The sequence below is a fragment of the Symphalangus syndactylus genome, chromosome 8 (assembly GCF_028878055.3).
Source record: "Symphalangus syndactylus isolate Jambi chromosome 8, NHGRI_mSymSyn1-v2.1_pri, whole genome shotgun sequence".
NCBI classification, from domain to species: Eukaryota; Metazoa; Chordata; class Mammalia; order Primates; family Hylobatidae; genus Symphalangus; species Symphalangus syndactylus.
In genome coordinates this window covers 122,551,829-122,574,688 of record NC_072430.2, presented here as the reverse complement: position 1 = coordinate 122,574,688, position 22,860 = coordinate 122,551,829, and the positions used below count along the sequence as shown (strand labels likewise).

Here is a 22,860-nt window from a genome sequence, read left to right as displayed (position 1 = left end):
GCCTGGAATGCACGGCTGTGGGCGGAGGATGGAGGACGCCGTGGGGGGCGGCAGGCCACGAGGGGGCACCCAGGCATCAGGCCCTCGGGCTGGGGCTTAGCTCCCCCGCAGGGCCAGGTTCTTAGGGGGTGCCTCTGCCTCGGGAGGCCAGGGAAGGGACCTGCAGTCAGGATACCTGGGCCCCCTCCTGTCCACTGCCTGAGAGTAGGTCTGGGAGGGAGACCTTCCTTTTCGTCTCAGAGAACACCTGTCTCTTCTGCTGCTGGTTCAAAATGTAGCCATAACCCCCTCCCTCCCTTTTCCAATCCCCAGCTTCTAAATGGAGAGCAGAAACACACCTCCTGTGAGGGAGGGGACTGGTGGAGGCTGGGGCCCTGGCAGCGGCAGGCATCAGCCCGTCCTCTGGCAGCTTGGCCTGGCTTGTGGCCCCTGCCCAGCCCAAGCTCAGAAAAAGAACACAGCAAGGGTGCTGTCCTGGGAATTGTACTCCCTCCCCCAGGACTGAGGGACTCATGGTGACAGAGTGGGTTGGGAGAAGGCACCCTGGGGCCCTGGCCCCTGACCTTGAAACCTCCCAGTCCGCAGAGCAGGGTTTGGTGCTGTGCTTGGCAGGGACAGCAGTGTCCCCTGTAGCTGAGACCTGGTCTCATGGGCAGGGTAAGCAGAGAGCCCTGCAGGCCACAGCCGGCTCTAGGGACCTCCCCTTCCCTCCCAGTCTGTAACCCTGGCACCCTCTCCCCCAGCCCTGGGCTCTGTCCCTCAGAGGCCTCTTCTAAAACAATCACTCATAGCCCCGTGCTGGTGTGGATTAAGGACCCTGGGTTTCTGGGGGCAGTTCTGTTCCCCCTGTGTCTCCTCATTCTTCCGAAATTGGGGCCATGAGTGATAAGCTTCCCTTCACATCTCATCTTGGGACTTAGACTGCCTGGCTTCAAATCTTGGCCACTTATCAGCTGTGTGACCTTGGTCAATTTAACCTATCCATGCCCCATGCACCGCAACTGGGGGAATAACAATAGTAACCCACCTTACTGGGTTGTTGAAAGGATTAAAAATGTTAACAGAGGTAAAGCATTTATAATCATGCCTGTCATCTAGCACACACTCAATAGTATTGGGTATCATTGTTGTTGATTCTGTTCGGCCCCTTGTGATTCTCCCACCAGTCCTAGAATTCTGTGGAGCAAAGGGGAATAAATGCTAGGACTCCATTTGGGCCTCTTTGCTAGAGAATGAGTTGGGCAGGGGTCTGTAACCTGACTGTGTCAATAACCCAGGAATGCCAATTCCCAGCCACCTGTGCCCCTTCCAGAGCTTGGAGCACACTGTCCCACAGGTGCTGGCCTTGTCTGGGCTGCTGTGTCAAGCATGGGGAATCCCTGGGCTGGTGGGATGACAGCATGCGGTCAGCCGGAGGGAGGGCTCAGCTAGGGTGCCCAATGCCCTGTCAGCACCAGCTGGGGCTGGACTGAGGGCTCTTGCCGCCATCACTCCACCGGGCTGGTGGGTGGGGAGGGGTTGCCCACTGTCTGGGGGAGGCAGCTACCCCCTCTTTGGACATTCATGGCTTGTTCCCAGATAGCCTCATGCCCGAGGGAGAGTCTCCCACTCTGTGCCCACTGTGGGCCCCTTGCCTGGCGTTCAGGTTGGGAATCAGAGCCAAGGTTGAGGACTGAGCTCCAAGAAAAACGTGTCCTGGCTAGAAAAAAGGAGCACATTCAGTCTCTGATAAATGCCCCTGCTAATTGTCAGGGTAATGGCTCTCCTGCCAGGCCTGGCCAGGGGAATGTTATCTCAGGGAAGGGAGCAATGGAGCCTTCCCTCCCTCCCCTCTACACTCCTCCTCCCTCTCCCTCCCTCCCCTCCACTCTCCTCTTCCCTCTCCCTCCCTCCCCTCTACTCTCCCCCTCTCCGTTCTTCCCTCTGTCTGGAGGTTCAAGTTGCCATCTCCTCTGGATCAGAGAGGAAGATGAGGATCATGAAACTGGTGAAGATCATAGCTCACTCCCAGAGAGTACTTCTGCCTCTCCAAGCCCTCCACATGGGGAGGGTATTAGCCGCGCTCATGGCTTTCTTTGGAAGGGCTCGCGGGTCCCTTTACCAAGTCATTTCATGCATGCTCCGGGAAAGTGCCAGAGCCGGTCAGAGCCTTCTGCAGCTCTGACCTTTGGGTGAGATCCCTTAGCAATGGGGAGAACCAAGGAGGTGACTCTCCCTTTTCTAATGATGGTCCTAATCACAGTTTTTAAAAATGTAAAATGAATTTTACCATATTGTAGAAAATTCAGGACATAGAGTAAAAAAAAAAAAAATCCTTCTTATCATTTCAAGCCTCTGTTATTGAAATGCCGGTGCAGTGACCTCCAGTCTCCCAGCATCTGCATATTTGTCACAGAATTTTAATTGTGACGCTCACTTCATTTTTGCCTCTGCGGCCCCCGCTCCCTTTCCCAGGCGTTCTTGCTGGAGTATTTTTTCTGTGTTGCTCCATAGTCTGCTGAAGAACTCTCAACCCGGAAGGTGTCAGCCCGTATGAGGGAATGAAGCGGGGGGAGGTGTGGGGTGACCTCAGGAGGTGCTGGCTCTCTCTAGAGACAAGATATGCTCACCTGCTCTTTCTCTGTTCCTTCCACAGGTGGCTGCCCCCTGCGTTCCTCCATCCAACCATGAGCTGGTGGTGAGTGACAGCCCTTCCATGCCCTGCAAGCCCTGCCTCCCCTCCCTCCGCAGCTCCCAGCTGCAGCTTTCTTTAGACCCAAATATGTTGGTAACTGGGGTGTCTGACAATTAGGTGGAGGAGGAGGGTCGACCTCCCTGGGCCGAAGCGGGCCTGGGAGGAAATGAGTCATGAGGTCCCTTCTGATGAGATGCAGTGCCTGCTATTTCCAACCTTGAGACTTGCGTCCTTAGAAAAACCCATAAAAGGGCATCTTGTGTGTTTCCAGGCCTGGCCAGGTGCCTGTTGTCCCGGGACTCAGCGGACCAGGGGCTGCCATGGCATCTCCTTCTGCCTGCCTGGTCCCGGGTCAGGCACCCTGGGGCTGGAGGCGGGGGATGACCCTCAGAGTCCATTCACCTGGGCAGTTTCTCCCCACAGGCGACCTCTGTTCTGCCTCTAAGCCCCTTGGCTTGACTTTGCTTTTCTGCTCCCTTTCCATTTCCCGCACTCCTCTTCCCGTCACCCCCGAATCAGGCTTGCACCATAGCCTGGACTGGGGTGGGATCCCTGTGAGTTGTGGGCTGTAGAGAGGGCCCTGCTCCACCCTGATGCCAGCTGGGCTGATTTGGCACACTGGGCACTCTTCCTTCCTGCCTCTCACCACCTTATCACCCTTCAGAGGTCTTCTTCCTTCTCACCATGGCCCTGGAGGCGGACAAGGCTCTGGGGGCTGCTGGGGAAGGAAGAGGGCTGCCCGCATGCACGTGTGTGCCTGTGTACAGGTGTGTGGGTGTGTCCCGGAAGGGCACCTTTCGGGCACAATCGGATCAGGCTGTGGAGGTGCCTGTGGTGGTATTGATGGAGGAGCCTGGGGCAGGGCGAGCCTGTCCTGGGGCCCAGGCAGTTGTAGGTACCTCACACACCTCTGTAGGGACTTGCTCAGCCCGGACGCTGAGCGCTCAGTCAGGCCAGAGTCTCCTTCCTTTCATCAATATCCACTTGCTGTATGACAAGGGGCTGGTCCCATCCTGTTTCTTTCTGGACCTCAATTTTCCTTTCTGTGGAGATGCTCCAAGGGGCCCCTCCATGTTGATGAGTGTTCCCTCTCCCTCCCTCCCTATTCAGAGTGGTGATGGAGTGAAATGAAGTGCACAGAAGTGCTTGGGACTCTGAGTGTCACTGCTCTGCACGCTCCGGCTCAGGCCCTGCTGGGGTTATTTACCTTCTTTGCAGTGGTCCCTCCTTCCCTGATCTCACTGGGGCCAGGTTCTTCTGGGCCTCAGTGCTGCCCAGCCCTGCTGCTGCAGATGTGGAGTGTTATTCACTCACACGGAGCCCAGCGGAGGGTCATCTGGCAACAGCGGGGGCTGGGGGTGGAGTGCAGTCGGGCTTTGAACTGCCAGCAAGAAAATCCGCGTTTGGATTGCAGAGGGACACCATGGGGAGTCTGAGGAGGGCGGGCGGGGAGGGGTGAGTGTACATTTCTCCTTATTCCAGCTGAACTCCCACCTTGTGGCTAAGAACAGAATGTCCTTGGCTGCTTTATGAGGCTGGGGGTTCAGGGTTTAGGGACCACCAGGCAGAAGCTAGATGTCTGGCTGCCGGGAGTCTCATGAGCTTTGTTTACATGAAGAGCTGTCAGAGGTTGGGACAAAAGGGAATAGGTTGGTATTCCAGCTGGGGGGGCTGCAGTTAGAATCCAGAAGAGACTCGTGCCTGAGCAAGGCTGTGTGTCTCTGTGATGTGCCCCGCCTGTGCAGGGTGCTCTGCCCTTCGAGGAGGCTGGATCAGCCACCTGGTGGTGAAATGGCTGTCACACCAGACTGTGCTCCCAGAGGTTCCCCTGCCTGAGTCACAGCCCACCTCCCCAGCGGTAAAGAGCGAGGGAGTTAGACCACCTCCTTCTGCATCCCAGCTCCCCCGTTCCCTGGTGTACGACCCTAACATTGCTAACCTCCCTGGACCTCCATTTCTCTTCTTCATCATGGGAGTTAGTGACGGTACCTACGCTGTAAGGCTGCCAAAAGACCAAAGTGAGCATATTAATCCATTTAATTCATCTGTTTTCAAAGCCCTTCAATGCTGGCCCACCTCACTGGAGCAAAAGCTCAGCTTCTTCCGTTGGCCCAAGCAGCCCTACATGACAGGTTTCCTCTTGCCTCAGTTCCTTCTCATTCACCTGTGTCTTGTCATTTTCCTCTCTCACCTCATCTCCTTCTCAGCACCTCACTCATTCTGTTTCAGCCACCTGGACTTCCTGCTGCTTCTTGAACATATATGATGCCTCCAGGCCTTTGCACTTGCTATTCCCCCTGCCTGGAGTGCTCTTCCCACAGATACCCACAAGGCTTTTCCCCCAGTCTCAAGTCTTTTTTTTTTTTTTTTTTTGAGACACAGTCTCGCTCTGTCGCCCAGGCTGGAGTGCAGTGGTGCGATGTTGGCTCACTGCAACCTCTGCCTCCCGGTTTCAAGCATTTCTTCTGCCTCAGCCTCCTCAGTAGCTGGGACTACAGACACACAGCACCACACCCTGCTAATTTTTGCATTTTTAGTAGAGATGGGATTTCATTAGGTTGGCCAGGCTGGTCTTGAACTCCCGACCTCAAATGATCCTCCCACCTCGGCCTCTCAAAGTGCTGGGATTACAAGCGTGAGCTACCGCGTGCCCGGTCGAACCTCAAATTTTTATTCAAGTGTCAGCATTTCCCTTTCCCCAGCACCCAGTCTCCCTTCCATGCTTCCACTGCCCCTCAGCATGCATCCCCCCCGATACACTATGCATTTTACTTCTTTATCTTGTTTAAGGGGCTTTGCCTACGCCAGCATGTAAACTCCATTAGGACAAGGGATTTTTATCTATTTTGTTCGGTTCTGTGTCCCCACTGCCTTGCACACGGTAGGTGCTCTATGTATGTTTCTTGAATGGCTGGAAGGAAGGCATTCAGCCCGATGTCTGGCAGATTAGGTACTCAATAAACAGGACTGCTGTGGCTCCATGTTCCCTAGCTGGTGAATGGGTGGGGTTGTCGAGTCCTAAAGGTGGGGGGCCATGGGGGAGGGTGGCAGCTGCCTTCAGCTAGAAGCTCTGCTACTGTCCCTGGGGAGTGAGAAAGTGGCCCAGGGGAAACCGGGAGAAAGTTTGGCTTCCCCAGGAGCACTCAGCACCTGTTTCCTCACGGGCGGGCGAGGCAAGTGCTTTGAACAGGTTCACAAGAGGGAGGAAAGGGCGGGTTTGTATTTTTCCTTCCTTTTCCATTTGTTGCCTGCCCTTCAGCCTTGGTAGGCTGCTCTCCGGCCGCCCTGCCCATTCCCTGTCCCTCATGGTGTGTCTGTCCTTCTGTGTGTTGTGTTTTCTTCATGTCTCAGTTCAGCTCCAGCTCTCTGTCTGGTCTTCTCACTGATCTTGCTTAAATTCCAACCCCTGGGATTAGGACCCCTCATCCCAGACATAGAATTTCTGCCCAGCTTCAGGCCCTGCCAGCCAAATACATTTCCCAACCTGTGCCCGGGCCAGCCAGGGTAAAGTGGCTTAATCTTCAACCATGTTTTCATCTTACTCAACAGATGTTGCCCAAGGCCTTGGGTAGAAGGGACCTAGGGTCACCACCCTCCTATGGGGCACTGGTGGAGCAGGATGGAGAGGCAAGAGGGCTTGTTTGCCACGGACACTCCTGATCCTTGCAAAGAGCTGAAGCAGCTTTTCTCAAGTTCTGAAAAATAAGAGTCAAAGGAAGTTTTCAAGGGTGATCGCCAAATGGGTTGGCCACCAAGGTCGGCGGATGTCAAGTCTTCTGTGTGCAGGAGAGCTGGACTGGGTGTAATGATGTGCACATTGCTTCTCCTCACCCAGGCAGGCCCAGCACACGGGCTTGGAACATCCCTGTAGAATGACTTGGAGGTCTGCAGGTCGGGGTGGGGGGTCTGGAGGGGAGGAGGTGAACGGGGGAATAGGAATTGCCCAGTAGGAAATCGTGCTTGGATTGCAGAGTCTCTCTCCCACCATGGGAGCCTGAGGAGGCTGGTTTCACTCATAATAGTAATAATAGCAACAGTGAGAGATTAACCCTTTACTGGAACTTCATATCTACCTAGCTTTGTTCTAAACACTTTACAAAAATAAACTGATTTAATCCTGATTACAGTGCAATGAGGGAGGTGCTGTGATGATCCCAATGTCACAGACGAAGAACTGAAGCTGAAGGCCACAGAGCTATTAAAAGGGGGAGCTGGGATTCTGACACGGTGGTCTGACACCACAGTTCACCCTCCTAAGCACGAATAATGACTGACGTTACTGTCACTTGCATAGCACTTGCCGTTTTCAAAGCCCTTTCCATGACGTGGGGCCATTGGGACCTCACAGTGACTTGTGTGGAAGCCTGGCAGGCCCGAGCCCATCCTGGGAAGACAGGAACAAACTGTGCATGGAACAAACTGGGTGCCTTGTTCACGGACACACAGCTCGCAGTGGCAGGGCTGGGTCAGGAGTGGATTCTTGGTCTGCGTTTCTCCCCAGGCTGCCCTCGGTGCTTGCTCCTGATGTAAGTACCCGATGTTGCCGGGCGATGGGCTTCTCCTGAGCCCCTCTTTCTAAACAGCTAGCTTCTCTGTTTGCCAGTAGGCTTGGGTTTTGAGGGAGGGTCTGTCCATCCATGTAACCATCCAGCCATCTTACCAATACTTATCTCTTGAGCACCTACCCCCTGGGCTTAGGACCCCTCAGTGCCAGGCACTGTTCCACATGCTGGGGCTTCAGGGTTCCTTTCTGCCACAGTTGTCGGTGCTTCTTGAAGACAGATGGGCATGGAGTAGACCTGGAGCCACAGGTTGGAGAGGACTTTAGACACCATCTAGTCCCATTCTGTTCTTTTGCAGATAAAGAAACAGGCCCTGATTTTCTTAAGTGACTTTCTGAAGGTCTCCCAGTGTCAGATCTGAGGCACTGTGCTGCCTCATGGAAGCAGAGAAGGGTGTGATGTTAACTGGAAGCAGAGAAAGGGAGTGGAGCACTCAGCTTCAGTGTGCGGGCTCGCGCCATCAAGGGTGATGTACAGTCACTTCAGTCAGCCTGAACTCTGACCCGATGCATTTCATCCCAAGGCACTGGGCAGGCCATGGGTGGCCATCCTTGGGAAATCCTGAAAAAATGGCTGATTTTCAAAGGGGAGGGGCAAACTCTGAGCATTGCATTCCCAAGAGGATGCTGAGCATGGGGAGGGAGGTTGAAAACCCCAACTTGTGCAACCCCTAGGGCTGCTTAGCCTAGAGAGAGAAGACATGGGATGGGCGCAGAATGGGAGTGAGAATATGTTGAAAGACAAATGGGTTCATTTTCCATTGTTCTGCAAAGTAGAACTTGGTAGGTAGAGGTTGTCAGAAAGAGGAGGAAACTCAGTCTCCTCATTTGCCAAAAGGGGTTCAAAGTGCTCCTTAAAGAACAGCATTTAGGCTGGGCGCGGTGGCTCACGCCTATAATCCCAGCACTTTGGGATGCTGAGGCTGGTGGATCACGAGGTCAAGAGATCGAGACCATCCTGGCTAACATGGTGAAACCCCCGTCTCTACTAAAAATACAAAAATTAGCTGGGCATGGTGGCTTGTGCCTGTAGTCCTAGCTACTTGGGAGGCTGAGACAGAGGTTGCACTGAGCTGAGATCGCACCACTGCACTCCAGTCTGGCGACAGAGCGAGACTCCGTCTCAAAACAAAAACAAAAACAAAACAAAAAAACCCAAAACATTCTTACTGATACCTGTCAGGTATAAGGCACCATGCTGATGGAAGCACCAGCTCCACAGGGAGCTGCCTGGGTAGAAGTCCTCAGGCTCACTGAGGTCCTGCCATTTGGCTGGGTTACAAAGTGACAAGATCCACAGAGGTCAAGGCATCCCAGAATGTGCTGAATACCTCCCCTGTAACCCCCACTTTGAAAGGCCCAAGTAGGGTGAAGGGTCCTGACCTCGGGGAACCCTCTGTTCAGTGGGAGAGAGAGAACCATACTATGGAAATAGTGCCTGACTCTGGGGTTTTGACCAGAGGTGGTAGCCTTGGTGTTCAGGGGTGGAAGTGATTTGCTTGTGCTGTGGTGGTTGGGGAAACCTGCCTTCTGTTCAAGCCTAGTTTAAGTCTGGAACAAATAGAAGAGAGGAGGGAGGGCGTTTTGGAAGGTAACAGGGCTGAAACAGAAAGGGTGTAGGACCTTGGTACCAATTGCTGAGTCTGAAATAGGGCCAGGCAATCTAGTGTAAATGTTTTGGGCAAGTCTCTCTTGCTGGGGGGAAGAGAGAACCAGGCAATCTTATATCACCAGGGCCCAAACAACCCTTGGTGGCCCTTCCTGGGGCTGGTGGTGGGAGCAGTGTGGGTGCAGGAATGGGGGCAGGGATGAGCGTGACAGGCCTGGTGGGCCTGAGCAGCTGTGAACAGAGGCTGCACGCTGGAGAAGAGAGAGCAAGCAGTGGAGTGGCTGGAGGGAGAAGGGGCCAGATATTGGAGGAGTCCACAAACCACACTGGGGAACTTGAACTTGATGTGCTAAGCACTAAGGGCTATCCTGGGTCCCTGAGTGGGGAAGTGACCCAAAGCAGGGTGTTAGAGCTGGGAGTCTGCTGCCAGTTTCAGGGTGGCTTGGCAGGGAGGGACTGCCAGGGGAGGGCAGGGCTGGTATAGATGCTCAATGTGGCTTCAAGGCTGTAGGCAAGGGTGGCTGGAGGGGTATGGAGGAAGGGCACAGCCTTCCAGTGCCCTGGCCAGGTCAGGGAGGAGAGCCATATCCAGTGAAGGACATGGCAAGAGGGAACACAAAATATTCCAACCTGTGCAAGTCGGCTGCATTGGGGGTGTCCACAGTTGCACAACCTCAGCCAGGATTTGGGTGTTGGGTCCCTCGGGGTGAATTAGGAGAAGGGGCTGAGGACAGGTATGATCTGGCCAGATCCTTCCCCTGTGGAGAAATCAGACGTAACTTTCCCCTTAATCACATGGAGCCTATTCTTTTCCTCTGGTGGCCTGGGCCTGCTGGGAGAGGATGTGGCCCCTGGAGCAACTGAGCTGATATACTTCAGGGTCCCAGGCTCCACTGCCAGCATCCTCTGCCAGCCCCATCTGCTCAGTGCTCTTTCTCCAGCCCTCACCCATTGGCTCCCACTTCCTCAAGACTGAGCGAGGGGAGAGCACAGGGCTCTGGGAGGTGCAGACCTCAGAAGTCTCAGACTCAGAGGCACAGACCTGATCTCACATCCAGCGGCCACCCTCCCTGGAAACTCTGTCTCCTCATTTGCAGAAAGGTATTCAAAGTGCTCCTTCTAGAGCCCTTGCTTGTGACAGTGAAGGGAGGTGATGCCTTGGGAGGCACGGGGCACGGAGGAAGCGCTCTCTCCCTTTGCTGCCTTCTGCCACTGCCTTGTTTTTGTGATTATGCCGTTGAAAGAGGGCTCTCATAGGTCTGTATGTGGGGATGATTAAATGGGGCCACACCTCTAGCGTGCCATCTCATAGCCTGCTATTCTCCAAGTGCCCCATAAACGCTGTTTCCCTGCCCTTCCCTTCTGTTTTTAGCCCCCTCCCTGCATTTGCTTATGCTTCTATTTTTGAAACAAGTGAGCCTAGAATAACTTTCTCTGGGTCCTGGGTCTGAGGCCATTCCAGCCCTCGCTAGCCCTCCCTGTCAGCTCCCAGTTCCTTCCCCTCTTGATAGGCAGTGCGACGGTGACCTCACAGTTCATTGCCATGGCAGTAGATGTGGTCATGGGGTGGTCTTTTTGGCCCCCCAGCCCCCCAGATTCCAGGCCTCCCAGGGGGCAAGAGTCGGAAGAGTTGGAGGGTGGAAAGGGGCAGGGTGTAAGGAATTTCTGGACGGGATGTTCCTCCGGAGGCTGAGCCCTCATTCTGCGCACCCTCCTCCCCAATCCCCTTCCCCTCAGCCCTGGGCTCAGGCTTGGGAACCTCCCCCACCCTGTTGTTTCCTTCCTCCAAAACAGCAGCACAGAGACATTTTTCCCAGCCCACCCTCCTTGCAGGCCACTGACGTGTCCTCCTGCGTGAGCCTCCAGGCAGTCCTGGCAGCCACCCCCCAACCTTCCAGCAGAAAGGACCCTCCTGGCCCTTCCTTGGGCCCATGCAGTGGGGGAGGGTAAAGGCATGTGTGGAGAGGGCATATGTGTCTTTTTTTGGAAAAAAATTGAGGAAAGGATGTGGAGCTTCCCTTATCCACCCTGTGGTTCCCGACCCCTCGAATTCAGGAAGTTCTCTCTGTTGTCTGATCTCAGTCTTTCCTACTGCAGCCCAGTTCCTATTCTTTCTGTGGAAGTGTGGTTAAGAAGTGTCTTCCTACTGAGGACCTGGACAGAAGTCCTGCTACAACTGGCCTTCACTTCTCAGAAAGCTTGTTCCCCACAGGAAGGCAGTTATCAGAGGAACTGCCTAGAGATCATTGCCAGGGAGAGGGGAGATAGCATGATGGGGAGGTGAGGAGCAAGGTTCAAACAGCAGCTCTCCTACCGACTGGCTGTGGAACCTTGGGTGAGTCACTACATCTCCCGGGCCCTCAGTTTCCTAAACTGTACCCTGTGGTAATGCTCACCTCCCAGGGTGGTTTTGAGGACCGGTGATCAGGAAAGCAAAGAGCCCAGTACTGTGTTCCAGGCATTGCCAGCCCTAAATGAATAGTTGTAGTTCTTGCAATAAGTTTATGAAAAGGCATCTCAGGGCCAGGGCCAGGATGAGGGCCAGACAAGTGGGGCCTCTAGGGTGCAAGATCTGAGGAGTCATCACTCTCAGGATTACGCAAGTGCACTCGCAGGACCTCAGAGTGAGAGCTATGCCTTCTTAATGTTGTGCCCCAAGGGCTTCGCCCTAGTCCCCACCTTGCTTTGCTCTAACTGCTGGTTTTGGGACTCTAGAGCAGAGCGGCCCGCTAAGAGCAGGGCTTGGTTTTCAGGTAGTGATAGGTTCAAACCCTGCCACCTGCTTCTAAGCTGGATTCTGAGTTGTCCCTCCTAGGAGGTAAGGGGGGACTCTGGAAGACCCCTTGTGGGACAGTGAGTCAGCTGCTCTCACTTTGGAAAGCCTGGGGACCTTAAGCTCCAGGCTTTGTCCTGGGACTGGGCAGTGGGTGGAGACAGACATAGGGGTCTGTCTGTGTTTGGGCTCACACACTTCATCCCTCTGCAGCTGACTTGAGGAGGAAGGAGAAGAAGAGCCTGCAGGGAGGCACCAGCTCACCCTGCCAGCAGGATGGCTGGGGGCCAAGGGTGAGGGCAGTGAAAGGAGCCTGGCAGTGGGCTTTACAAATCTGGGAACCAGCTCCAGCCATGCCATGAACCTCACCATGAAAAGCTGGGCAGATCAGACCTCCCTGGATCTCAATTTCCCCATGTGTGAAACAGGGGGATGGAGAAGATGATGTCTTAAGTTCCTCTCAGAGCCGATGTCCCCAGGAGTGGCATATAAGGATGGTGTGTGTGTGTGTGTGTGTGTGTGTGCATCTATGTGGTAGCTGTAGAAACATCCTGGCCAGTAATGGAGCAAAGATGAAGGTCAGGGGCTTCGGTTCCAGAGGGTCCCGGGAGTGCCAGCTGGACTCACTAGGCAGTGTCAATGGTAGGGCTTCCCACTGGCCCCAGCCTCCCTGCAGGGCCTGGGGCAGTGGCAGCCTCAGGGGATCCTGCCCTCCTGTTACCAGTCCCATGCCTTTTTCCTTCCCAGTAGCCCCAAGGCTGGCAGTGGTTGGGAAACAGAGAAATAGGACTTGAATCCTGGAAGAGTTGGGTTGGAGGGCAGAGGAGGGGCGGGCAGCACGCATGCTGGCTGTGTTTGCAAACACTGCAGGACAACTGGGATGTTTAGATGGTGTGGGGGGTGGGGGCTTGGAAATTTTTAGCTCCTCAGAAAGCATCTCAACTAGTAAGCTGAAGGCATCTGAACTCTGGCAAGCATCGCCCTGTGGCCGGCCTCCAGCTGGCATGGGGAAGGGGTGGGGGCAAAGGGGATGGTGCTCAGATGATCACTGGCAGGAGGAGCAAGTTTCTCTTGCACTGCTGAGGCCTGTGGTTTCTAATATTGACTTCAGCTCCCTTGTCTGCACCATGCCAGACCCAGGAAGGGTGGGGTAAGAGGGTCACAGTGAGGCAGGGTGGGCTGGAGAGGGCCTGGGCCTCAGGGATATGAGGTGCTGCCCCGAGGCTGGAGATGATAAACAACAGTGATAGCTGATAAGTATTGAGAGCTTCCTAGTGTCTTGCACTCTTCTAAGTGCTTTATGTACTTTATTGCATTTGATCCCCCAAGAATAACCCTGTGCGGGCCTGTTGAGGGGCAGGAAGGACAAGGTGACCTGCTTAAGGTTGCATAGTTAGGTAGCAGCCGAGAGAATTAGCATGTGGACGCGGGCAGTCTGCTGCCAAGGCCTTTTAGGGAGCAGTAGGTCCAAATCCTGCCACCTGCTCCCAAGCTGATTCCGAGTTGGAGTTGTCCTGCCTGGAGGCAAGGGAGCTGTTAGCTCAGGCTGGTTGTTCTCGGAGAAGCATCTGGGACCTGTGTTGCCTGGAAACCTAGTAGAAATGCACGTCCTTGGGTCCCACCATAGATCTGTGTGTGTGTGTGTGTGTGGGGGGGGGGTGCCCAGGCACCTGTGTGTCAACAGCCCTCTAGGTGGTGCTATGCACGTTCAAGTTTGAGACCCCTGGGCTCATGCTCTGCTGAGGGTCGAGGCCTATTAGGAGGCTTTAACCAGAGGAGGAAGGAGGCTTTTCTGGGCCCTGAACGGGCCTGGGGCAGGTGTATCATCTCTAGCTTGTCCACGCCACTCCATGTCTGTCCATTCTAGGAGGCTGGGTAGCGGACAGGTCAGGAGTGAGGGCTTTGGAGTTGGGGGATTTGGGTTTGCGTCTCAGTTCTGCTGTGGTCTGCCTTCTGGGAGTTCCCTTCCTTCCCACAGGAGACCAGAGCAGCTCTGAGATGAGGCAGCTGGGCTGTTCTGCCCAACCTCAGGTCTCCACGTGGGAATGACAGAGCCCCTGGAAAAGAAGGGAAAGGCTGGAGGGTGGAGAGGGCCTGGGGTGGATGACACTGCTCTAGCCGGGGGCGGGGTGGGGGGTCCCTGGTAGAGGGGTGGGTGGGGCTGCGTTGTTGGTGGCTGAGGGGAGCACTTGGTCCTAATAAGCAGGCAGCTCCGAGAGCTCTGACTTACCCTGAGTGGGTTAGGGGATTAGTAGGTTAGGATTAGGGCTGAGCTGAGAGAGGGCAGAACGTGCCATCTTTACTCCTCCTCCAGAGCCATCCTCAGCCTCCAGGTGGAGAGAAGGTGGTGTACCTAGCAGCAGGGAGGATAGTGGAGGGGATGTGTGGGAGGGGTTGGCCCCTGTCCCCCCAACCCCTGTGCCTGGACCCCATTGTCCCTCTACCGTCCCCAGCTGCCTTGGCCCTGAACTGCTCAGGACGTTTCATCCCCTGGAGAGAAGTTTTGGCCTCAGCCGCCTGTCTTCCAGGCAGTAGGGGTAGACGAGTCTGGGCCATTTCCAGACAGAGCACTGTTACCTCCACTCAGCCCAGTCTCTTCCTCCATACCCATCTGTGCCCACTCCTCCTCCCTGACGCCGGAACCTTTTAGAGGGTCATTCTGTCCATTCCCCTGCCTTTGGACATGAGCAGCTCATCCCTCAGCTCTCACGGATGGGGTTGGAGCAGGCGCCTCTTGTGCCGAGGCACATGGTCTTAAACCTGGGTCACACTTGCCCTCGCCAAGGTTTGCTTCAGAACCTTTCCAGTTGTGCTCAAGCCTTTCTGCCCAATTTGAGGGCCCCATAACCACTTCATGAATTGGAAACTGAGCCCTAGATTCTGGTCAGGAGGTGAACCTGGCATAAGAAGTTTCTCTTCTTGCTATGGGGAGAAACCAGACCATCTTTAGTAGGAAGCCCTTCTGTTGCCCTGAGTGAAGAAAGGAGGGTGCCAGAGGAAGGGATGGGATCAGCCGACAGGAGTTTATTGATGGCCCACTATGCATACATTCACCCTGGTAGGAGGGAGTTTCCAAATGAATTGGTCCAAATGTTGCTTAGAATCTGTTCTGGATGAAGGTGTAAGAAGAATCACAAATAAAACAATAGTTGGGGAAACAAGTCATCTATTCCCATGATGAGATTATTCATACACTAAGGACCAGACAAGGAGGTGATTGGATTTCAGAGGTGGGAAAGAGATCCCACCTGCTGGGGTGGCCAGGGAGGGCTAACTGGAGGAAGAGAGCCCTTCTTGTAGGAAAAGAGGGGAAGGCATTCCACAAGTAAAGGCCTGGATGTGGGAACAGACAAGAAGAGTTTGGGGGCCGGGGCTGATGGAGCAGAGCCTTTGTGCTTGGAAATGGAGGTGTGTGAGGCCCAATGGTGGGTGGCCTGAAAGCCCACTGAAGTAATGAGACTGGCTGGCTGCACTATTTCAGGCCGCTGGGATTTCACTTAGAGCCCCAAGATGGGGTTCAAATCCTGCTGTGGCTATTAGAGTTGATGATGTTGGCTCAGTCATTTAACTTTCTTATCTGTAGAGTGGGGATAAAAGGTAGTAATGGTACTCACCTCCCTAGATTCTTGGGAATAAATGAGATGCTGCAGGTCAGTGACCCCTCCAGTTTGAGGGGTCAGCAACTGTATGAACCAGAGGCCTGGCGCCACACACCGAGTGTGGGTCTTTGGTGAAGGTTTGTAGAACCGGATGGTTCTGGCACTATTAGGATGGTTTTCCACATGTCAAACTCTTCCCCCTGTGCTTGGGGCCAGCCAGATTATGCCTGAGTCTTGGGTTGGCCTCATCATCCCTGTCTCGGGGGGCATTCTGCCCATCAGGGCCACTAGCCATGGGGAGAGAGCCCATCCCTGGGATGTCTGCCCTGAGGGCTCATGCTGTTTCTCCTTCTGTCCACAGCCCATCGCCACTGAGAATGCACCAAAGAATGTAGTGGACAAGGTGAGTGATGGCAGGTGGTGGTGGGGGAGCCGGAACAGCCCGGGCAGGTGTGAGAAGGCCGAAAGTGGAGAGTGGATTTGGGGGAGAGTGGACGGATGTAGATTTGGGGAATTTGCAGGGAAGTAGTGGGGCGGCTGCTGACGCTGGGAAAAGGGCATCTGACCCTCCCTGTGTGTGTGGAAATGGGCTGCTAGGCAACTGGGCAGGCAGAGAGGGAGAGGCAGGGTGGGAGCTGAAAGGGAGCAGCCGGTGGTTAAATGTGGGCTTCCTTATGAAATATGCAGAATGCAAGAAAGCCAGGCAGATCTTTCCAAACAGGTCTTTCTGACCTAGCTGAGAGACGGACAGTTTCCTCAAGGCTATGCAGAAGATGAAGTGAGGAAAGTAGGTGGGTTCTGCCGTGGGGAAACTGAGGTTAGCTACCGAGAGAGATCTCCTGGCGATGGCCAGCAGGAAATCATGGGCTTGGAGATGAAGGACTTCGGTTCAAATCTTGACTCTGCCAAGGTTCTAATTATGTGACTGTGGGCAAGACATGAGCCTGCCTGTGCCTCAGTTTTCTTATCTGCAAAATGAGAATAATAGTATCTCCCATAGGAGCGGTTGTGAGTTGTAAACGAGAGGATTTGGTTAGCTCTGAGGGGGCCTTGATATGGGCAAAGAAATGTGAGACAAACACCAAAGTTCTTTCCCAGGCCCCTCTGCCAACCTCCTCATCTGCCACTTCTGACAAACCCAGCAGGTGGAAGACCTGGGTGCGTTTTGATTATTTTTCTTGCCTCCCCTCTCTGACTGCCTTTTCTCTGTCTGCAGGGAGAAGGAGCCTCCCGGGGTGGAAACACACGGAAAAGCCTCGAGGACAACGTGAGTGTGGATGGGAAGAAGAAGGATGGGGCTGGGCCCCGGTGGCCAGGGGGAATGGGGGAGGTGGATAATGCCTTGTTTCGTGGGCTTCCTTTACCTCTCTCTAGAAGGAGAGGCTGGCATTGTGGGCAGGCACATTTCCTTACCGGCTGGGCCTCAGCCTTTGCTGCTGCCTCCATCTAAGCAGGATCCAGAGCTCATTCATCCGCAACTGCACCAGGCCTTGGTGCTCAGGGCGGGTGGGAGGAGAGAGGGTGTGTGATGAGCGGCCATGGGGAGCAAGGGGAAATGCACAAAACCACAGCAAGGGAAACTGAGGGCTGAAGCACAGAAGGAGCCCTGACTCTTGGTGGGGGTCTTAGTCCTTGGGGAAGTGGTGGGACCTGCTTCCCTGGAGACAAGAGTCTCAGAAAATAACAAGCTCCACTGTGTGGCTTAGATGCTGTTGGTTCAGGAGGAGGCTGGGAGATGGGTCCACGGGTCCCCCTGGGCTCCTCCTGCCTCCCATTCTGGGGAGAGGGGAAGGAGCGGATGCCCGAAATGGAAGGATCCCACAGAAGGGCTCAGGGTCTCTTCCAGGACGTGCTTTGAGCGCCTTTTGGGGTTGGTCTTGTCTCCATACCCCAGGGGTAGACTCCCAGCATGGTGGAGCTTTCTCCTTTCTTCCCTGCCCCTCTCTGACAGTGCCCCCTGTGCTGGCCCCTCCATCTTCACCCGCCCTGGGCTGCAGAGGAACAGGGAGTGGTTTTGGTGGTTGGCACAGGGGTAGATGTTGATGGCACGAGGCCCTATCATCTGACAGCTGCCTGACCCAGGGTGGGGAGGGCCCTGGAGGGAGTGCTGCGGGAGCAGGAGGGGCAGCTCCTATAGGCAGCCTGACTCCCGTGGTGAGCCCACTGCCACCGCCACATTGCCCTGGGGCAGCCCTGCACGTCCAGCCCTACAAAGCGGCAGCATCCCAAGGACCGCATGGGGCCTCTCCAGGTGGAGCAGGGAGCATGCCTCTTAAATTAGTGGGAAAGGCTCTGCTCAAGGTATGCGTGAGTTCCTCTGGGCGTGGGGCACTCATACTGGGGAGGGGCCCTTGTCCCTGTTTGTGATGTTTCTGGGGCTGGGGTGCAGGGGGAACCTAATTTTTTTTGTGTACCTACTACCAACGATGTACAGGCTTTATGTACTCAAAATATATCATACGTGCTCAATAAATGTGAGCCGTTCTTATTACTGTTATTTTGACTAAGGGCTGGGAGCTGTGTTGGGTGTTTTGAGATCCTCCTGACACCCGTGTATGGCAGAGGCTATGAATCTACTTTACAGATGAGGAAACAGAGGCTTGGTGTTGCTGAATGATTCGGTGAATGCCACTCCATCCCTTCCTGAGACTGCTGCTGGGGTCTGGTATTATCCTGAACTGCTAACCTTTGGCAAGGGGACAGGGTGATGGTGTGTGAACCAAGCCTTCTAGCCAATGGTCTGGGCACACTCAGGAGCCAAATCCTCGAGCTGCCGTCCCCACATCCCCAGCCTGGGCCAGATGAATCCCGTCAACTAGAGCTACAGCAAGATAGAGTGAAGTTAGATGTCACGAAGAACTTTTGATTGCAAGAGTGTGCACGACCTTGGTCCTAGGGAAGAAAGAGGTGGCCGTTTAGTTGTGACTGAGGCTCTTTGGCTTTTTTTAGAAGAAAGTATTGGTGATCTGGGATGGATGTGTCTGTGCCTGTGTGTCGGGGTAGGTAAGTGTGCTGTCTTGTCTGGATATGGGAGGTGGGACAAAATGAGCTTTGGAAAGGTAAGCAAGTTAGCAGCTACCAGAACGGCCTGTGTACTGTAAAAGAGGAGAGAAAACCTAATTATTAAGGCTCCTGTCACCTGTCTCAGGTTGGGTTGGCCCCAGGGCCATTGAGCCAGTCTCCTGCCCAGCCACGGGACTCTCCAGCAGTCCACCCCAGGGGAGGAGGACCTGGACCTGCTGCTGTGATAATGTGGCTGTTTGTCAAGCTGCATTGCTGTCTCTGGCCCACGGCCCAGGACTCACAGGCAGAAATGGCTGTTTTCCTCCTGGCGAGTTGGTGTGTAGTGGAGTTTGTGGACAGCGTGCTGTGTCGCACTTTGTTTTGGAAAAATCCAGGCTAGTGGGCAGGAAGGAGAGGGGAAGGGGTGTGGCTGAAGGGGGTGCTATGTGGGGGTTGGCCACAGCCCCCAGAGGAGATGTAGGAATGGGGCCGGGCCCCTGACGTAGGTTGGTCACCAATCTCTGGCTGCCTGACAAGGCCCCTGGTGTTCGCTTACAGACCCTCCTCCCAACTGTGCCCCTCTGGGGACCTGGGCTCAGGAAATGGCTTTTCTTTTGGTCCTGAGCTGTTGTGTTTGGTCTGTGGACCTCAAAGGAAAGCAGGGCTCTTCCCACAGAGGCATTGCTTCAAACCGACCCCACCCAAGGCTGGGGGTTCCTGCTCCTTGCCTCATGATGGGGAAGAAGGCAGCAGATAACAGAACCTGGGGTCATAGACCTTGAGCCAACCAGTAGTGTCTGAGTGGTGATCCACTCTTGCCTGCAATGAGGACCAAGGCAAAAAGAGTTGGCTGAATCTGCAGCAGGAAGGATGAGGGTTAGATACCAGGAGGAACTTCCTGACAGTGAGAAAAGTAAGACACTCTGTCTGGGAGGCTGTTGAATCTCCTTTCATGGTGCACTTTCAGCAAAGGAAGGACTGTGTTTTGGAGGTGAGGATAGGGGAGAGTTCTGTTTGGTGTTTAGAGAGTTGGATGAAAAGTTCTATATAATCGACCTATGTCTTGAGAGGAGCCAGGAAGAAGTTCAAAGCCATGTGGGTAAGGCGCTTTGTGATCCCCAGAGAAGAAAAGAGTAGGATTACAGGCAGGCAGAGAGCTTATTTTTCTTTTTAAAATAAAATTTGTAAAGTCCTGTAGTCGTTTTCCCAAGGGGCTCTACGCAGAGTAGGCAGAAGATTATATGAGCACTGTGCAGTGCCCATTTTACAGATGGATAAATGAGACGGAACCTCTACTCCTCACACTGGGTCTGTTGATGAGTATCATGGTCCATAAAATATAAGCTCTCTGAGGTCAGGGACTTTACTTCCTTTGTCACCTGGTGTCTAGAACACGGCCGGGCACACAGCTGGTGGCACTCGGTGGTTGTTTGCTGAATGAGAGAATGATCATGAAGATCGGAGGCCCAGGGATGACCGGATGCCTTGACTTACTCCCACCGTGCTTGTATAAAGCCTCCGTGATGAGGCATGCTTCCAAAGGCACCATCTCTAGCCTCGTGTGAGGTCACCTGTGTTTCTGGAGCAGTGGGGTGTGTTTGCTGACATGCCGTCCCCCCGCCCCAGCCCATTTGTTGTTCTGAGTTCTGTCTGTCTGTGTGTACCGACACTCAGATGTGTCACCGTGCGTGTCTGCTTTCTGCCAGCAAGGGTCACGTGCCCCCAAACTTTACAGAAAACAGGAAGCCCTGTCAGTGAGAGGGCAGCCCAGTGATTCATCAGGGGATGACAGTCCCAGCTGTTCGTCCCCCATCCTCCGCAGTGGAGTCACTGTCCAGGGTGGCTTCCTCCCCATGCCTCCCCTCCCCTCCCCGCCCGGTGGAGCAGAGCGGGCTTGGACTTTGCCTTATCACCTCTGGAGGCGGCCTGGCCAGACTCTGTTTGGGCCAAGTTTTTATTTATCTTTGCAGGCTTTTTTTGGGGTGGGGAGGCTGAGGAATGTGGAGTGTCGTAACGTTTGGAAGAGGGCGGTGGGGAAACGGGAGCCAGGTCTCCTGCCCTGCTTGTCCTGCTTACCCCTGCACCTTTGCAGGCTCCCAGCTCCCCTTGGTTCGCCAGTTCCGCCTGCCAAGCCCATATCAATATGGCCCATTGTCTTTCTCCAGCTCCCTGGGTCTGGTCCCATACTCCTGGCCACACCTTACGTCTTGGCTACTGTTGTGGCTTCCAGTTGTTCAAAGCAGCTGTGGTGGCTTCCTCCAAAAGTGGCTACGGATCAGCAACAGATGAAACCCAAGGGGCTATTTATAGCAGGGTGGCCCTGGGGCCTGGAGTAGGGCCTAGGGCCTGGGGAGATTCAGGAACTCCTCATTAGGGACCAGTGAAATGGAGATGGATGAAGTGTTGGGTTTCTGTGTTCCCCTTATGGGGGGCAGTTTTGGAACAGCCTGGTTTCGGTCTTGAAAACCAAACACAGTCACTCATTGACCCCCAGCTCCACCCCTGTCTAATACCCCCACCCCCAAGCTTGACTCATGCAAACTGGAGTCCTCAGGGCCAGAAAAGCTGTGAGACTTAGAAACTTCCCCCCAGTAGCCCCACTTGGCTCTTCCCTCCTTGACTGCTGAGGAGCTGCTCATTGGTCCGAGGCAGCTGGGACAGAGCGGACTCTGGGCAGAGCCTTCTTCCGGACGGCTGGATGGAGGGTCCCCCTCTTAGCAGAGCTGCTCTAACTTGGGGCTCAGCTGGGAGCTGGGCCTCGGAGCCCATCTATCCTGCCTTGTAGGCACTGCGGAGCCAGGAGAGGGGTGCAGGGGCTTCTCTTCTTGGAGTCCCCGTGGTCAAGCCCCAGGTTGGAGTGTGAATCCTGCCTGGCCATCAACTTCCCAGGGACTTGAGGGTAAGTTATTCTGTGCCTCAGTTTCTTCCTTTCTTAGCAGATTGTGGTCCTGTCTCTTTAAAGAAGAGGCTGCAACTTGGTGGTAGGAAAAGACCATTTTCTGAGAGGCACAGGGGTTTTTGGAAGGTGTCAATGGGCTCAGGAGGTCTGAGAATCTAGAAACTGGGTGTCCTGATTCTGCGTCCTGTGAGGTGGCTGGAAGGATGGGTAGAGGCGATGCAGGGTGTTGATTTTCTATAGAGGTGAATGTTTGGTTGTAACTACCCTTTTCATTTTTCTTGATACAAAACTAACAACAAAAACAACAGCTGTCATCTGGTGAATGCCAGGCATGATGTGAAGTGCCTTATATGCATAACTCCTTTGGATCCTCACTGCCAGCCTGAGGGTTGTCCCATTTTACATGTGACATTACAAGAGGCTCAGAGGGGTTAAGTAGCTGGCAGGGCTGCCCAGCAGGATCCTGGAATCCAAACTCCGTGCTCTGTGGGCCTCTGATCCTGTGCTTTCACACCTGCCATGCCATCCTGCTGCCCTGGGATGGATTGGGCCCATTTGCTTAAGTTTGTACCACTCGACAGCTGTGAAGAGCGGAGTGGGTGAGATGGCCACTGTTTGCCACAGACAGTGGGGAGTGGGCCCTCAGAAGCATGGCTCACTGCCTTAGACCTCGTCTTGGTTCCTGCATGCTCCACCTGCCTGTTCTGGTTTCTAAACTCAGTTGAATTACTTGATGTTACAGCATTCAAACAGAGAAGCGTGGGGTGATGGTGGCAAGACAGAGGGGCACCATTACTCTCATCGCTCCTTTCGTCGTGGCAGTCGTATTCTCCTCCTGGGGGTTCTCTTGTGTTGGCGAGTGAATCAAAGTGAAGTGTGTTTCCATTGATTCAGTAAGGGTTGAGCGTGCCCTCAGTGTGGATGGCACCAGCTCAGTGGGGTGCACTCCTCAGCATTTGAGATTTCTTCCTTTCTTCCCTCTGGGGCTTGTACACAGGCAGGCACACTCACGTGGAATCAGTGTTGATGGCTTTGGCTTTGGGCAGGCTGTATTTTTGCAGGGGTTAGGGTGGCAGGGCCGGAATGTTGGCAGGGAAAGGAGAAGAGGATCGTGTTTGCCCCCGTGGACAGCTCTCTGCTGTGCTCCTCCCGCCATCCTGCCCACCCCTGCATAATGCTGCTTCTCTTCTCTCCTTCCCAGGGCTCCGCCAGGGTCACCCCGAGTGTCCAGCCCCACCTCCAGCCCATCAGGTATGCCTGGCCCACTGGGGCAGGGGGGGGGAGTGCAAGCAGGGGGGGCACTGTGGGTGTTCCTGTTAAGTCTTGCTTCTGGGTCTCCCAGACTGCAACCATAAAGCCACGGGTGGGGAGTGTGGGCAAACGTGAAAGGCACAGGAGAGGATACATGCAGATGCCCTTGGCAACAGTTGTGTTTTGAGCTCTTAGCCAGCCCTTGAGCTGAGTCTTTATTTACCTGCATGAGCTCATCTAGTCCTTGCAACAACCCCGCAAGGTACGTATTTTATTCCCTTTGGTAGAGCAGCGTTTCAGAGAGATGAGGTGACTTGTAAAGGTCACACACCCACCAAGAGGCAGCACTTGGATTTGCGTTTAGGGCTGGTGGGCATCGAGGCCTGTGCTGGATCTCTTCCTCTCTGCAGATGGGATTCTGACTGGGCAGAGTCATTTATGAAAGGAAAGTTCCCTATCTGGCTGGGCTGACAGGGGCCGGGGGAAGGGGA

At 54.5% G+C, this 22,860-nt stretch overlaps 1 protein-coding gene across 2 annotated transcripts in view; it reads left to right on the top strand.

Annotated features, from left to right (window-relative positions):
- TNS1 (tensin 1) overlaps positions 1 to 22,860 on the top strand; it is a 211,400-nt gene that overhangs the window by 87,515 nt on the left and 101,025 nt on the right. For both annotated transcript variants that reach the window (XM_063645079.1, XM_063645080.1), the window contains exons 4-7: positions 2,636 to 2,677; positions 15,578 to 15,619; positions 16,433 to 16,483; positions 22,320 to 22,369. In XM_063645079.1, the coding sequence (XP_063501149.1) occupies positions 2,636 to 2,677; positions 15,578 to 15,619; positions 16,433 to 16,483; positions 22,320 to 22,369 (185 nt within the window). The remainder of the gene's footprint in view (positions 1 to 2,635; positions 2,678 to 15,577; positions 15,620 to 16,432; positions 16,484 to 22,319; positions 22,370 to 22,860) is intronic.